This window comes from Protopterus annectens, chromosome 11.part0 (genome assembly GCF_019279795.1).
Source record: "Protopterus annectens isolate FY-2018-M chromosome 11.part0, PAN1.0, whole genome shotgun sequence".
In the NCBI taxonomy this organism is placed as follows: Eukaryota; Metazoa; Chordata; order Ceratodontiformes; family Protopteridae; genus Protopterus; species Protopterus annectens.
This window is the reverse complement of record NC_056745.1, coordinates 1,452,497,489-1,452,514,013: the sequence shown is the minus strand read 5'-3', so window position 1 is coordinate 1,452,514,013 and position 16,525 is coordinate 1,452,497,489. Positions and strand designations below refer to the sequence as shown.

The window sequence follows — 16,525 nt, the reverse complement described above, 5'->3', positions numbered from 1 at the left end:
AAATGATTGACTTTAACAATTGGCTAAGCTTCTGGTGCCATTCTAACGGAATCCAGTATCTGTCTGCCTGGGATGACATGATCGACAGACCACACTGCTTTGCCAGAGATGGCCTGCACCTGTTGCCCTTGGGATTCTGGATACTGACAAAGGCTCTTGCCACCCCTGTAGTGCCTTTTTTATGCAAGGTTCAGATGACAAATTCACCACCGTAACAGGTACAAGCAAGCAAAATCTGAGGGTAATGCTACTCAATGCTAGAAGTCTAAACCTCAAAATGCACTCACTCGAGGCACTCCTTAAAATGGAGAACATTGACATCTGTGCAGTGACAGAGACCTGGTTCAAAGCTCCAGAGAGCACCCCTGCATTACCAGGCTATAATTCATACCACACCTTCCGGCCACCAAACCCAGACCGAAACACTAAAGGTGGAAGAGTGTCCATATTCATTAAGGATATCCACACCTCCAAGCTAGTTGCTCAGCATAATGCATCCAAGATTATCCAAGTTCAACTAACTCTGGGCAAAACTGCAATCCAGATTGTAGTTTGCTACAGACCCCCTACCATGCCCCAGGATTCCCACTCCTCTTTTCTTGATACACTGGAAAATATTAAGGTACAGCCCAACACTCTAATAATGGGTGATTTCAATTACCCTACCATTAACTAGGAAAACTACTCATGTACCAAAACTTTTGCTCAACGTTTTCTGGAAATCATCAATTCCAATGCCTTGGATCAACTTATCCACACCCCCACTAGGGGCAGCAATATCCTAGACCTGGTCATCACCAACATGGGTGACTGGTGTTCCACACCAGAGGTCAGCTCCTCGTTGGTCAGATCCGACCACAAGCTAATCACCCTAGACATCCACATCCCGCTCCCCCCCCCCATTAGGAAAACAACCGTGAAAAATTTCTCCAAAGCCAACTTCACGCTTCTTAAGACAGAAGTGGCAAAGTTCACGACACCCATGCAGATGGACAATAGAGGTACTACTGCTGAATCCTACACAAATGCACTTTATAAGCACTTACACGAGTGCATGGATCATGCTATCCCTAACAGAACTAAGATGCTATCCTCCAAAAAAAGGAAGCCAATCTGGTGGTCTTCTGCCTTAAACAAACTCTACAACAGAAGAAAGAAACTGCTGCAAAAAAGAGTAAAATCCCACGATTGGAGGAACTCCCTGGTCAGCCTCAGTAAGAAGCTGAGATCCCTCATAAAATCCTCCAAAGCTAGTTATGAAAACAAAATTGCCACTGATTCTAAAGACAACCACAAAGCATTCTATAGCTATGTCAAGAATCTCAATGGCAACACTCAGATCTGCTCTGAGTTACAGCACAATGACACTAAATATACAGAACCAACTGATATTGCCAACATCCTGGCAGATAGGTTCAGTGCTAACTTTACCCCCCTCTCACCCCTTAAAGGGCCCATCTTTATACCAGAAGAATGCAAAGTTCCTGTAATCACGGCTGCACAGGTGAAAACCTCACTCTCCAAAGCCAAGAACACAGCATCCATGGGATCTGACAACATCCCAGGCTGCCTTCTACATGAACTACAGAATGAACTGGCTCCCCACCTAAGTACCATGTTCAGTCATAGCCTCACCTCAGGCTTTGTGCCCATTGAATGGTGCACCGCGACAGTTATCCCACTCCACAAAGGGGGGGCCACAATAGAACCCAGGAACTACCACCCCATTAGCCTGACGAGCCTCATCTGCAAGGCCATGGAACGTATCATCATGGAACTCATAAACAAAGACATTGGAGATCTCCAAACTCTGGACCCCACACAGTTTGGGTTTGTAAAAGGCAGATCATGTCTCCTAAACCTGATAGACTTCTTTGAAGTAGTCACAAAAGCCATAGATGAGGGTAAGGTGGTTCACACAGCCTATCTAGATCTCACCAAGGCATTCGACACCATCCCCCACTCTGGAATTATAGATAAACTCACTAAACTAGGTATAAATCCCTATGTCACAAGATGGGTTGCCAACTGGCTTACTGACAGAACCCACACTGTGAAAGTAACAGACTCCAAATCAGACTTCAGACCAGTGACAAGTGGAGTACCACAGGGTTCAGTCCTGGGTCCTCTCCTGTTTGGTATCTACTTCTCTGAAGTACAGGCTAACACAGAAGGTCTTTGGCTAACTAAATTTGCAGATGACTGCAAACTAGGAGGCATAATCAAAACTCCTAACGATGTGGACATCCTACAAAAGGGCCTCACTGAGACAGATGCCTGGTGTCAAAGACATGGTCTCAAGCTCAATGCCAAACAGTGCATTGTCATCTCCTTTTGGTAAAAACTCTGTACCCATGAACTACCACATAGGCGGTAGTCTACTTAACACCGAAAGTGTGATGAGACCTTGGGACACAGGTGGACAGTAGTCTCTCCTTTGATAATCACATCGCCACAGTGGTCAGGAAATCCTTCTACGTGGCACACCTCATCACAAAAGGTTTCTCATCCATAAAGAAAGAGGTCATTGTTGCCTCTACTCATCACTCATTAGACCCATTATAGAGTACAACGCCCCTTTTGGTATGTACCTCACAAGACATCTACAACAACTGGAAAGGCCGCAAAAATACCTCACAAAGAGGATTACTGGCCTCAAACAGATGCCTTACGTAGACCATCTCAAAAAACTCCAACTTTACTAGTCGTATATCACATACTCAGAGGCAATCTCTGCCTAACATACAAAGCTATGTCAAACCCAGAGCTGTTGGACATGCTCCACTTAAAGAAATCCCAATCCCTCTGAGCTACACACTCTAGGGACCTAAACCTTGTCACCACAATAAACAGAACATGCTGGAGGGATAGATTCCTGTCCCAGAGACTTCCCATACTCTGGAACAGACTACCTATCTATGTCAAACAGAGCTCCTCATTAGCACTCTTTAAGAAAAATCTTGATGACTGGATGGGTAATAGGAAATTCACCCAGGGGATCACTTCTGTGGTTCTGCTTGACAGGGGCACAGAAAAATAATTTTCTTGGGTGGTGAAAGCGAGGGTACCTTTTTGGCTAGGCTTGTATAGGCCCTAGGGCCAAATAGCCTAGTACCTACCTATGAACCTATGAGAGGTGTGGCACTATCTTAAATTAGAATTCAATTAGAAGTTATAAATAAAAGGTTGAGAGGCCAATATGCATCAATATTAATTCCATCACAATGTAATGGGCCTGAACCTGGATGTGAAGGGTTTATTGCTATTTCCACAAGCAGTTAGTTTAATGTAGGTCTAGTATTTGTGGGCCTAGGGATATTCAATATGATGACTTTGCCATCAGCTGTAGCTGCTAGGAGATGCAACACCCTACAGGTTATTAATGACAAGAATTCTTCCTTTAATTGCAGTAGATTGGAATATATTGAGTTTATTACCACTTTTTCTGTGGATAGTAAAGGTATATTGAACATAATAAAAAAGCAATGGGAATTGATAGTAGATGACAAAGAAGTCCATGCAAAATTAGGGCCATGTCCTAAAGTAATTTATAGGAGGGACAGAAATTTCAAAGACTGGTGCAATAATTTAACATTTTGAAAGATAAACATCCAGGGAATATGGCAAAATGTGGCATATGTAATCAGTATAGCTATATTTCTGAATGCAATAACATTATTCTAGGCGGGAAACTGGTTGTAATTTCAGGCTGGTATAGTTGCTCTGTCAAGGGTGTGGTTCATGCTGCGAAGTGCACCTCGTGTCCGGCCTTTTATAGTGGGAAAACAGAGCATAAATTAAAGCAACATATTTATGAACATGTTTTTGAGATCCAAAGATCTAAGTCCACCAATGCTCTTTTTAAACATATAAATGAATTTATGAATCATGAATTTAGGTTTGTTGTTTTAGAACATGTAAAAGAGAATTCTAGTGGAAGTCCTTCGTATATTGTGTTAGAGCAACAAGAACTTTGGTGGCAAATTTACCTTAATGTGATTGTTTTTCCTGGCCTTAATGAGATAATTTCAGTTTCTAGTGTTTTAAATATGAAGGCTTATAATAGACAAATGTGTTTTAATTGTTGTTGACAAGGTGAGCAGGGTTTATTTTATTTTGAATCCATTTTAGTTTGTTTTACATTTATTCATTTTTATTTTAAAATGTAATATAATAAATGTTAGTATTTGCTGTGGTAATGAGCTGAATAGGAAGACGTAGGCGGAGCTGGTTTGCATAGAATGGCAACATCATATTTTAATTGTGTATTTTTTAAATTGGAATGGATCGGATGGCGACACTTTATTTATTGAGTCATATGACCTTTTAAACATGTCAGATAAAGGCTGGTAATACCGGACTAAAGCACTGACTACTATAGTTAATAAAGTAGTTACGTTTGGGCAGCCTTCTGTTTTTTGTTTTTGTTTTTCATTTAGTTTAGTCGGTGTTTTAAGTAATGGACATACCTGGAAAGCATCTACTGGGAGGAATACATACCTATATACACATGCATACATACATACATACATTCATATATTTCATGCATAAACAATAATGCCATTCTAGCCTACCAATATACCAAAACAGTTGTTCCCAAAATAATTGTCCAGGCTGTTCTTAAAAATATCTGAACCAGTGCCTGCTTTATTTTAATTTGGTAGTCTGTTCATGCATCAGCTGCTCTTTCAGGGAACCAATTAGTACACTTCTTATTCCTATAGAATCTTCGACATAGGTTGATAACCTCAAACATTCCCCAAAGTAGCTGTCTCTAAATGCCCTTTATGCTTAAATAAGGTGTCCTCTTAAATATCTATATGACACTGTACAAGTTCAGATATTGTAGTCTTTCATAATATCTTATTTTTTCACATCCATAGATGCCGTTTCCGCTGTACTCTTTCAAGTTTACCCATATGCTTATTTTCTTATAAGATTTCTATATTGTTATTTCATAGTTGTTTGCATCTAACGTAAGTAACAAATAGTGACTTTGTCATTTCTAATTTCCTGGACTTTAAAAATCTTTCTGTGCAACATGTATTTCTGTAACTCTCATTAACCAATCGGTTGATATGATTAGAAAAATTCAAAGCTGAATCTTCCCGTATACCAGGACTTAGTACAGCGCACACTGATTGAAACAGTAGATTCATTTAAGTACTCACCTTTCAGTTTATGTCTCCTAAATCTCATATGCTATATCAGCATATTGTTCTCCTGTGCCCAAATTGTCACCTTGGTCAAATGCAGACATGTGCTATCTGTAATGCATGTAATCAGTTTACCTACTCTCAAGTCGTCTACATACAGACTGTAAAATCGTAGCTATTTGAAATGTTGTGACTCTCTAGAGTCAGTACTGAAACACAGAGATTGAATGGCCAAAAGATTGGCCTTGCATATATAAGTACAAGGTGCAATTTCATGGCATATTCCTTTTCTCAGCGGTATGGAGATCTCGGTATTGGTATATATATAAGTTCAGGGTAGGTACAACACCCTGCAAAAAAGTTCTAAAGAGAAGAGCAATTTTTGAGATTCGCTTTTCTCCTATGTGTTTAGTCTCTTTATTTGTTTATTTTTTTGGCTTTTCGGCAGTAGACATTTTGAGTGCCGACATTTCAGTAGGAAGCCCTGTAGAGCACCTCAGATGAAAAAGATAGATTGAGAGATGCAATCTAAACAAGTATGGGCCTAGGACAGAGCCCTGATGGACACTGACTGTAATTGCAAATTTCCCCTGTCCAATTGCTGTACAATACTTGCTATGTCCTATTTTGCAGCTATCCATCTTATCAAGAGTAATTCAATGCCTAGTTCTAATTTATTGATCAGTGTTTTGTGTATAGCTCTATCAAATGCTGAAGTTAAATCTATATAAATTACATCACAGCACAATTTTTCATTGATTGCTTTTATTATGTTATAGAACATCATGTTACAGGTGACGGTAGATCTGTTTTCAACTTATGCATGCTTTATGATCAAAACCAAATGGCAAATTGTTATTGAATATCTGTGTTAGTCAGGAATTGTCCATAGTAAACACCATGATCAAGCGCAATGCTACTTATAAATGTGCTTGGCTCCAGAGCATCTAGGGCACAAACTGCTGACTCTGTAGCTGTCTCATTAGACTTGAGGCCATATGTTCTGGACACTCAGGCCAAGAGATGAACTGACCTGGCAATCAACTCATCATTGAGTGGTATTAAACTGTAGCAAAGAGAATTGTCACCCAAAAGCTCTGGGAGGCCCAAAGATATAGTGAATATGTCTGGGGAATGCTTGCAACAGCTTTTGTCTCTTCTATACTTGGTGATCTTGGGGATATGATGTTTGAATAAATCCTGTTGAAATCCTCACTAAATGAGGTGGTGGCAAGCAGCTGTGGCTAGAAGGTAGTTAGTGTTTGTCATGGCAATAACCCCAAGTCCTTGTGATGGACAACAATGAGGAGACAAGCAGTCTAGTTTAAGAAATAAGTCTTCCATGCAATAGCTTGTGTGTGCGTGGGGGTGGGGAGTGGTTTCCATATTTGATTTGTAGGCAAGATGTTCCAGAAAAGCTGCAGCTGTAGCAGTCACTAGAATGAAGATCTTTGAGTGGGATAGGTTTGTTATAGCTAAGGAGAATGACTTTTGCAGGGTCTCAAATAATTTCTGGCAAACTATTTAACAGCTTAGTTGGAAGAGGAGGAATATTGCCCAGACTGTTCTCAGGAAGGGCAGATAAATCCTGCCCTTTAATTTTAGGGGGAAGGCACATGGTGAACATACTTGCTTTTCCAAAAATGAGTAGTAGGATTGGGTTAATTTCTGCATATGATGTCAGTGTATCAGTTCAACAACTTGTGATTTGGGATACTGCAGTAGTGCAGACAGTTTGGCTAGAATTGTTGAAAACACTGGATACTTTAGATGTGTCATTACTGTACATTTTCCATTTTGTACAGAAGTCAGAAATATTATTTATATAGCAGCCAGTGGGGGTAGTTATCCTCATTCTCAGAAATCAGAACATGAGTGCATGTCCCAGTTAATTGACCTAGCTCCCCCATGGCTCCCCCATTTCTCTCTACAAACTAGCTGCTAGTCTTACTAATGTACTTTAGCTAAACCTTTACTTTCTCTTAATCTCTTCTTCCAAATATCTACCTGCAGTCTACCTAAAAAGCCTTCTAGACACCCCCTTTAAACTATACAAACTTTCATTATAATGTGTTCTGTCAGTCTACCTAAAATTATTGTAACTAGATAAACCAACTGGATTTCTTGATTGCAATAATTACTGTTGTAAGTTATTATCAACTGCTAGTACATCAACAAAGCTACCTGTAGTTTGTAATCTACAGAAATGTAATGATCACTGTGCTTCATTCTTTGCTAAATGTTTTTTATACTTTGTGGAGCTTTTCTCCCTGGGCCTCTACTGAAAATGGATTCCTGACCCAGTCAGACTTTCCTGGTCAACAAATGTCAATTAAATAAATAATGAATAAATAAACTCAAAGAATTGCATGAAGATGTCTACTGTTTGTTATGGGTCATCTACCATGTCTTCACAGATAGTTACTAGGTGCCTAGTCCAGGAGACTAATGATCCTACCCAGATTACTCCAGAGTGCTGCTTGGTTAAGTGTCTCGGCCAGAGTTGCACAACAGACAAATGGAGGCTGTGGGAGTCAAACCCTGGACTACAGGAAACAGCTTGTTAATAGTTCATAGTCTTAAACCTGTCTTATTTTTTACAATGTTATTTTTTTCTCTTTGTTCTTGACAATACATAGAGGTCTCAGTCAATGATTTCACAGCAAGTGAAGGTCATAAAATGATATACTTAGATTATTATATGCATTATCTTCTCTTGTAGTTTGCTGCCATATTCATATCATCCTGTGATAGCAAAGCAGTGCATTGCTAATAAAGTGCATCTTGTGACACCAAGCTATCTGACACCGCCTATGCAAGAACTTCATAAAAGGTATGCATGTCTGACACCACCTATGCAAGAACTTCATAAAAGGTATGCATGTCTGACAGTGTTATAAATAACTGGTAACTCATAAGAATGAATTAACTTTGGAAAAGTTAAGAGCATCTGTCAATTATCTAAAGAAGTGTGATGTCACTCACCATTATTATAGCTTAGATAATCTCTCTTTTTTTTCACGTCTTACCTTAGTGCTGAAGATGCTGGTATAACAGTGGTGAATGAGGTCGGCTTGGATCCTGGCATTGACCACATATTGGCAATGGAATGCTTTGATAAGGCAAAAGAACAAGGAAGCACAGTAAGTGATGGACGAAGTGAAAATTAATTTGATGTATAATTAAGATTTATACCGATTATATGCACGCATAGGAGTGTATCTGACATATGTCATAACACCTTGAAACCTGTGCTACTTCTGATCTGTCTGTGAGAAATATGCAAACTGCTGCAAATATATAGTGGCACTGCTAGGATCTCTATAAATTGAAAAATATATAAATGATTGAATATATAAAAATATTAGGAACAGAAACTGCAAGATGAGAAAAATATTAAGACTGCATGAAACTGGAGAATATAGTGTCCATTTGTGGCTTGATTAATATACATCTTACATACTTGGGCAGGGAAAGGTTGGAAGAGTTTTGGAGAAAGAAAAATCAAATGCCTAAAGTGATTTTTGGTAAACTGGTCTCTTAGGAGGAGCTTGAACATCACTCAAGCTATGCTAATAATGAACTTGGATGTGCAGCCCATTATGGGTAAGATTACAAAGGATGTGTACGTGTGTGTGTGTGTGTGTGTGTGTGTGTGTATACATATATATATATATATATGTATGCACACTCTATAAACTGTTTGTAAGTTTCTTGGAGGCCAGTGCTTGATTCGACTAAAGTGAAGTCTCTGTGTTCACCAGTGGCAGTGGTTAACACTGAACAGCCTGCCTGTCCCTGTAGGAGTGGTTACTGCCTAGAAGCTGTAGTTTTATTGGCCATTTTGGGTCAGTTCTAAACTCCTTGATTTCCATCTCTTAAAACCCTGCTGCCTCGTGGTTTTCGCGTCTTTCCAGGCTTGTTAGTTATTGCTGAAGCACCTACCAAGGGGAGAAAATGCTGAGAGGAGAAAGGAGCCACTTTTGAGATTTTAAGTATTTTCTTCTGCTTTTTTGTTAAGAATTACTGCTTTGCCACCTACTTTTCGGCATTCTCCAGCTTGCTAAAGTTTATATCTGTATTAGAAACAGTATTTAGAACACATCTAGAGCCTGTTTACTGCATTTCCTGTGTTGCACTTAATTTAAAATCATTTTTTTCTCTTAAAACTGCATTTTACCTGACTTTGGCCTAGCACTCAAGTGTGGGGTCATTTATTGCACTGTTGTGATTATTTTGCTACTTGTGTATCTCTGCTACCTTTAAACTAAAACAAAAAAAAAAAAAAACAAAAAATCTTGCTTTTTCCCACTTTCTGAAATTTAAGAAAGTTCAGTTACAGATTTGCTGTTCTGAACTGTTTGTAAGTTTCTTGGAGGCCAGTGCTTGCTTGGACTAAAGGGTAGTCTGTGTGTTCACCAGTGGCAGTGGTTAATACTGAACAGCCTGCCTGTCCCTGTAGGAGTGGTTACTGCCTAGACGCTGTAGCTTTATTGGCCATTTTGGGTCAATTCTAAACTCCTTGATCTCTATCTCTTAAAACCCTGCAGCCCTCTTTTAGCGCGGTCTTGTGCACAGAGCAGTGTCGGGCAGCGCAGCTTAAACAAGCTTAAACTATTCCCGGCTCCACAAAGTGTACTCTTCACTTTTTCCCTTAGAACTGCTCTAAATCTCAAATTAAGCACTCTGTTCTCATGCTAAAGCCCCGTACTTGCTTGTAAAAGTAATCTCATAGGTAAACACAAACTAAAGCACTACATCCTCTTATACTCCTTCAAAGCACTTGCTCCCTATTGGTTCTTTCTGATCAGTCAATAAGTAGTTCCCTATATTATTCAGGCATGTCCAAAGGTCAGTTTCGAGTTTACTCTCCAGTCCAGCTGGTGAATCTGGGAATCTTGAGGCAATGTTACAACTGCCTTATGTATACAGACCACCCTCTCCTCCTCCCAACAAGCTCAAATATATGTGAGAGATGCAACTGTATAGCCAAACTGAAGGCTAAGCTCTCTCAACCCAGTAGTGGCACAGCCTGTCAGGAGGAGAAGGTAACCACACACACCACAAATCCAGTCTCACATAGACCTATCGCATCAGCAAACCAAACACATAAACACACAAAAACATACTCGGAGGCTCTAAATAAAAATCTGCCTAAGCAGCAGAGACCTCCAAAGCAGACATCCAAGCAACACCTACCACAAAACAATATCCACGTAGCACATAGCTCACAGTGTGCCACGCAGTCACAGCCCTTAAGGCTAAACAACACACCTAATACACTTGTAATAGGTGGCTCTATTGTCAGACACACTGACGTCCCACTCACCAGGCTGAACAAGGAGAATGTCACTGTAAGCTGCCTGTCGGGTGCCAGGATCTGCCACATAACACAAGCACTCGGGTCACTCCAAAGCAAGTACAAGTATGACTCCGTCATTGTCCATGCTGGTGTGAATGACCTGAGATGTACTTCCCTGGACTACATGAAAAAAGACATACAGGAGCTCTTTGATCATGTAGCCCAGGCAGGTATGACCCTGACCTTGAGTAGCATCTTAACCTCACCAAGAATGATGCCACAGTATAAAGACAAAATGATCAATTTTAACAATTGGCTTATTGGTGTCATTCAAAGGGGATCCAGTGTCTGTCAGCCTGGGATGACATGCTCGACAAGCCACGTTGTTTCTCTAGGGACGGCTTGCACCTGTCATCCCTGGGTTTTCGAAATCTGGCTAAGGCTCTTGCCTCCCTCATAGTGCCTTTTTTAGGCAAGGCGCAAAAGACAAACCCACCCCCATAGACCACACAAAGAAAAAAAACTAAGGATAATGCTGCTCAACGCCAGAGGTCCAAACCTCAAGATGCTCGCACTCGAGACTCTCCTCAGTATGGAGAATATTGATATCTGTGCAGTAACAGAAACCTGGTTCATGGCTCCTGAGAGCACCCCAGCACTACCAGGCTATACTTCATGCCATGCTTTCCGGCCCCAAAACTCGGACTGAACCACAAAAGGAGGGGGAGTATCCATATTTATCAAAGATACCCACACCTCCAGGCTAGTGGCACTGCACGAAGCTTCTGAGACCATCCATGTGCAACTAACAGTGGGCAAAACTGCCTTTCAGTTTGTAGCCTGCTACAGACCACCCTCCCAAACACAGGAACCTCACTCGGCTTTCCTGAGAACACTGGAGAATATGAAGGTCCCTCCAAACACTATTATATTGGGTGACTTCAACTACCCAAATATCGATTGGGAAAACTACTCAAGCACAAACACCCTCGCCCAACAGTTCCTAGAATTTATAAACTCAAATGCTATGGAACAACTGGTCACCACTCCCACAAAAGGGGAAAACATACTGGATCTGGTCATCACCAACATGGGGTCTCTATGTTCTACACCAGAGGTATACCCCTCATTGGTAAGATCAGACCATAAACAAATCTCACTGGACATCCATATTCCGTCCCCACCCCTAGCCAAGGAAACCATGGTGAAGAACTTCTCAAAAGCAAACTTCACACTTCTCAAAACTGAGGTGGAATCCTTCAAAGCCCCCGGGCCAGTGGACAATACGGCCCAAAATGCAGAATCCTTTACAAAAGCATTCTGTGGACACCTACAGGAATGCATGGAGCATGCTATCCCAAATAAAACCAAGACTCACTCCTCCAAAGGCAGGAGACCTGTCTGGTGGACCCCGGCCATAAATAAGCTATACAACAGAAGGAGAAAGCTACTATATGACAGAGCAAAATCCCAAAAAGGGAAGGCGTCACTGATCAGTATTAACAAGAAACTACGATCCCTCATAAAATCTTCTAAGGCCAGCTTTGAAAGAAAAATTGCACAAGACACTAAAGATAATCACAAGGCCTTCTTTAGTTATGTCAGAAACCTGGGAGGCAACTCCCAGATATGCTCTGAGTTAGTGCAAAATGACAAAAAATTCACTGAACCCACAGACATTGCCAACATCCTGGCAGAAAGGTTCAGTGCAAACTTCTCCCCCTTCCCCCCCAAAAGAGCAAATGTCTATCCCAACAGAGTGTAGCCTTCCTGAGATCACAGATGCACAGGTGAGAGCTGCCCTCTCCAAAGCTAAAAACACAGCATCAATGGGACCAGACAGTGTCCCGGGCTGCGTCTTACACGAGCTCCAAGAAGAACTAAACCCTCATATAAAGTCACTGTTCAATCTCAGCCTTACTACAGGATATGTTCCCAAGGAATGGCATACAGCAACAGCGGTCCCACTCCACAAAGGTGGTGCCACAACAGATCCTGGAAACTATCGCCCTATAAGCCTGACTAGCCTGGTCTGCAAAGCTATAGAATGTATCATCATGGAAATCATAAACAAAGACATTGGGAACCTCCAGACACTGGATCCTAACCAATTCAGCTTCATTAAGGGCAGATCTTGCCTCTTGAACCTGGTCGACTTCTTTGAAACCGTTACCAAAGCCATAGATGAAGGGAAGGTAGTCCACACAGCCTACCTGGACCTCGCAAAGGCCTTTGACACAATACCTCACTCGGGCATCATAAATAAGCTCACCAGCTTAAATATCAACCCCTATCTCACAAGATGGGTTGCAAACTGGCTCAGGGATAGAACCTACATGGTCAGAATAGCAGGTGCCATGTCAGACTCTAAACCAGTTACAAGTGGTGTCCCACAAGGCTCAGTCCTGGGACCTCTCTTGTTCGGTATATATTTCTCTGAGGTACAGGCTATCACTGGTGGACTGTGGCTGACCAAGTTCGCAGATGACTGCAAACTGGGTGCTATAATCGACTCTCCGACTGACACAAGCATCCTGCAAAAGGGTCTCACAGAGATGGATAACTGGTGCCAGAGCCATGGCCTAAAGCTAAATGCCAAAAAGTGCATAGTCATCCCCTTTGGAAAAAACAAAGTGCCCACAAATTACCACATAGGTGGTAATCCATTAAGTATGGAAGAAGTAATTAGGGACGTGGGGACCCAAGTAGATAGCAATCTCTCCTTTGACAATCACGTTGCCAAAGTGGTTAGAAAGACCTTCTATATAGCCCACCTTATCATGAAAGGGTTCACATCTAGATCAAGAGAGGTCATTGTGCCCCTCTACTCATCATTTATCAGGCCCATAATTGAGTACAATGCCCTGTTTGGGATGTACCTTACCCGACACCTTCAGCAACTGGAAAGATCCCAAAAGTATCTCACCAAAAGGATCAAGGGGCTCAAACAGATGCCCTATGCAGTTCGGCTAAAGAAACTCCAGCTCTACTCATTTGCGTACCGTCTACTCAGAGGCGATCTGTGTCTGACGTATAAAGCCATGTCCAACCCAGAATTAATGGACATGGTTCACCTCAGGAAATCTAAATCCCTTAGAGATACACGCTCCAGGGACCTGAACCTCAGCACAGAAATAAATAGGACATGCTGGAGGGACAGAGTCATATCCCAGAGGCTCCCCTCACTCTGGAACAAAATCCCAGTCCATGTCAGGCAGAGCCCCTCACTGACCCTCTTCAAGAGGAATCTTGACGAGTGGATGGGAGATCGTAAGTTTACACCTGGGATCTCTTCTGTGTCGCTGCTTGACAGAGGTACAGTAAACAAACCTTAAAAGGGCTACCTTCTGTGACCTACTATACAGAGGCACAGTCAACTAATCTAAAAGGGTGGCGAAAGCCAAACATACTCTGGCTAGGCTTGTAGATGCCCTAGGGCAGATAGCCTAGTTATCAACCTATGAACCTATATATATTTATATATATATGTATAGCTCTACGACATTTTACTGAATTCCCATTTCACTGAAAGTCAAATTAGTGTGCACTTTTCACTGAAACTCAATTCACTAAAAACTCAATTCACTGAAACACATTTCACTGAAAGTTATATATGACCTTTTCCCCACTGTAGTGCAACCCTGGAGTTAGTGTATATAGTAAGGGGGGGTGTAGCCCCCCACATATTTTAAATATTTTGAACTATATACATGGATACTTGCAATCCCAATATATTACTCTTTTCCGAACATAATATATACTTAAAATATGTAGGGGGATACACCCCCTTACTATATATACTAAACTCCAGAGTTGCACTACAGTGGGGAAAAGGCCATATATAACGTTCAGTGAAATGTGTTTTAGTGAATTGAGTTTTCAGTGAATTGTGCTTTCAGTGATTTGTGTTCAGTCATTTGAGTTTCAGTGAAATGTGCATTCAGTGAAATGTCCTAGACCCACACACACACACACACACACATATATATATATATATATATATATATATATATATATATATATATATATATATATATATATATATATATATATATTTATATAGTGCAATGGTTCACTTCATCTCAACTCCAAATACATGTCCAACTGACGTACACCGAGCTTCCTCTCACTACCACGTATACTACTCACTCAGTCTCCTCTCTTACCCCTCTATCCTCCCCTTCCATCCCATTAGCCCTTCTAGCTTGTTCCACCTTCGTGTGGAGCTTCTGCTTTATATCTGCTTGAGTTTAGTGTAATATTTGTATACAAGATTTAGGTATATGAGTTTAGAACAGTATCTGTTTGAGCTTAGTATTATCTGTATATACATCCTACCTTTATTCCTAGCCTGTAGCTAGATATTGGTACATCTGTCCATTACTATGTTTCATATTGTATGTATAGCTAAAGTTGGCTGCAGTATGTTTGCTGCAGTATGTATTTGCTGTTTTATGTATATTCAATTGTTCTTCATGTACCTTGCTGCTCATGTATTATTCTGTGGAGCTTTTCTCCCCGGGCCTCCACTGAAAAAGGATCTGTGTCCAGTTGAAATTTCCTGCTAAACAAATGTAAATTGTTTGTGTTTGTGTCTTTTGGCTTTTTCTGGTTAGGGGTCGCCACAGCGGAACTCCGGTCCGCTAATGATTGGCAGTAGATTAGAAAGAAATGTTTATCTCATTGCTCAACCTCAGATTCGGGAGGAACAATGTGGAGACGATACAAGCTGTAGACTTGTTTGACAGTACTTTAACCTTATTCACTTGTATGAAGGGATCAAACTAACTTTCCAATGAAATCTAAGTTGTTTCACAGACTAGATGAAAGACTCTAAATGCATGCACTTTTTTGTGTTGCGTGATGTTCTGTGGGACTTTAAGGTATCTGGCCAGCAGTTACAGGCTGTTTGGTCCCTATATGAATATAGTGAGAACCGTGCATACACCCTTACCAACATGATAGATTTGTTCCAGTTATGTCAGGCTCAAGTATGGGTACATTCTGTTAGCACTCCCATTTACAATTTTCACAAACAGGATGTGATGGAGTGAAGGTTGAGATGGTGTCTGATTGTAGGCATAGAACTGGCATCCCTGTTCATAAATGTCCTTCTAGTTTTATCTGGTCATGACCTCTGATATACATCTGCATAATTACTGCTGAGTTTGAAGTAGTTAAAATGGGAATTCACATTTCCAGGTCTGACTCCACATTACTTTCCCAGAGAAAAGTGGATTCCCCTGCTTTGGTGTTCATCGGTGCATCTATCCTTGACTGAGGAGTTTTAAGTACCACAAGGGTGGAAGTTATCCTTAACACTGGAGTTTAAGTACCACAGCATTTTGTTCTTTAGTGGTTGGGACTGACAAATGGATTACATCTATGCCCAGCGTCTTAACGCCAGTAAACTGATCTGTGTTGGTGAATTTGCAGAAGCACTCATTTAACCTGTTAATCTACAATCTCATTCCTGCTCGTGGTCATTGTGGGTAACGACAGGAATAATAAGAGCGTAGTTAGAATCAAGAAGAAGTTTCTTCTCAGGATTGTTGGGCTCATCCTTGTGATGGACTGGGGAGTCTGAGATTCTAGAGAGCCTTGCAGTAGAACCAATGATTTCAGAGTAGTCAACTAAAGTGCCTCAAAAATCTACTAAGGACAGCCCACATGGTGGCTCCCTTTAGAGTTATTCTAGGCATGGCCTACTGGGAGAAGGACCAAGAACTGCAGACCTATAGCATACAAAAAGGACTGAATATCTTAATATGCCTGAAAATATTTTGATTTCTAACAAAACAAGCTGGGACCTCTGGCTAGAGAAAGGGAAGTTTGATCTGTTCTGCTTAATGTACTGTCAGAGAAACCCTCACTAGACGAACTAGAAGGAAAGCGACTGAACAGACTGAGGCATGAATTGTTAATGTAAACATTTGTAATCGTGCTTCTTGAGTTCTGTTTTCACTTCAGCTGTCAGAGCGCATCCACCTCTCAAAGATAGGGTATATGCTTTCGGCCATGTATCATATATATGCTTTCGGCCATTTATCGTATATATGCTTTCGGC

The 16,525-nt window shown here is 41.0% G+C and overlaps 1 protein-coding gene across 1 annotated transcript in view; it reads left to right on the top strand.

The window, feature by feature from the left end:
• The window catches only part of LOC122815899 (alpha-aminoadipic semialdehyde synthase, mitochondrial-like), a 1,132,937-nt gene that overhangs the window by 837,189 nt on the left and 279,223 nt on the right, over positions 1 to 16,525 (top strand). Inside the window, exons 16-17 of the mRNA XM_044088745.1 lie at positions 7,879 to 7,989; positions 8,191 to 8,299. Coding sequence (XP_043944680.1) covers positions 7,879 to 7,989; positions 8,191 to 8,299 — 220 coding nt within the window. The remainder of the gene's footprint in view (positions 1 to 7,878; positions 7,990 to 8,190; positions 8,300 to 16,525) is intronic.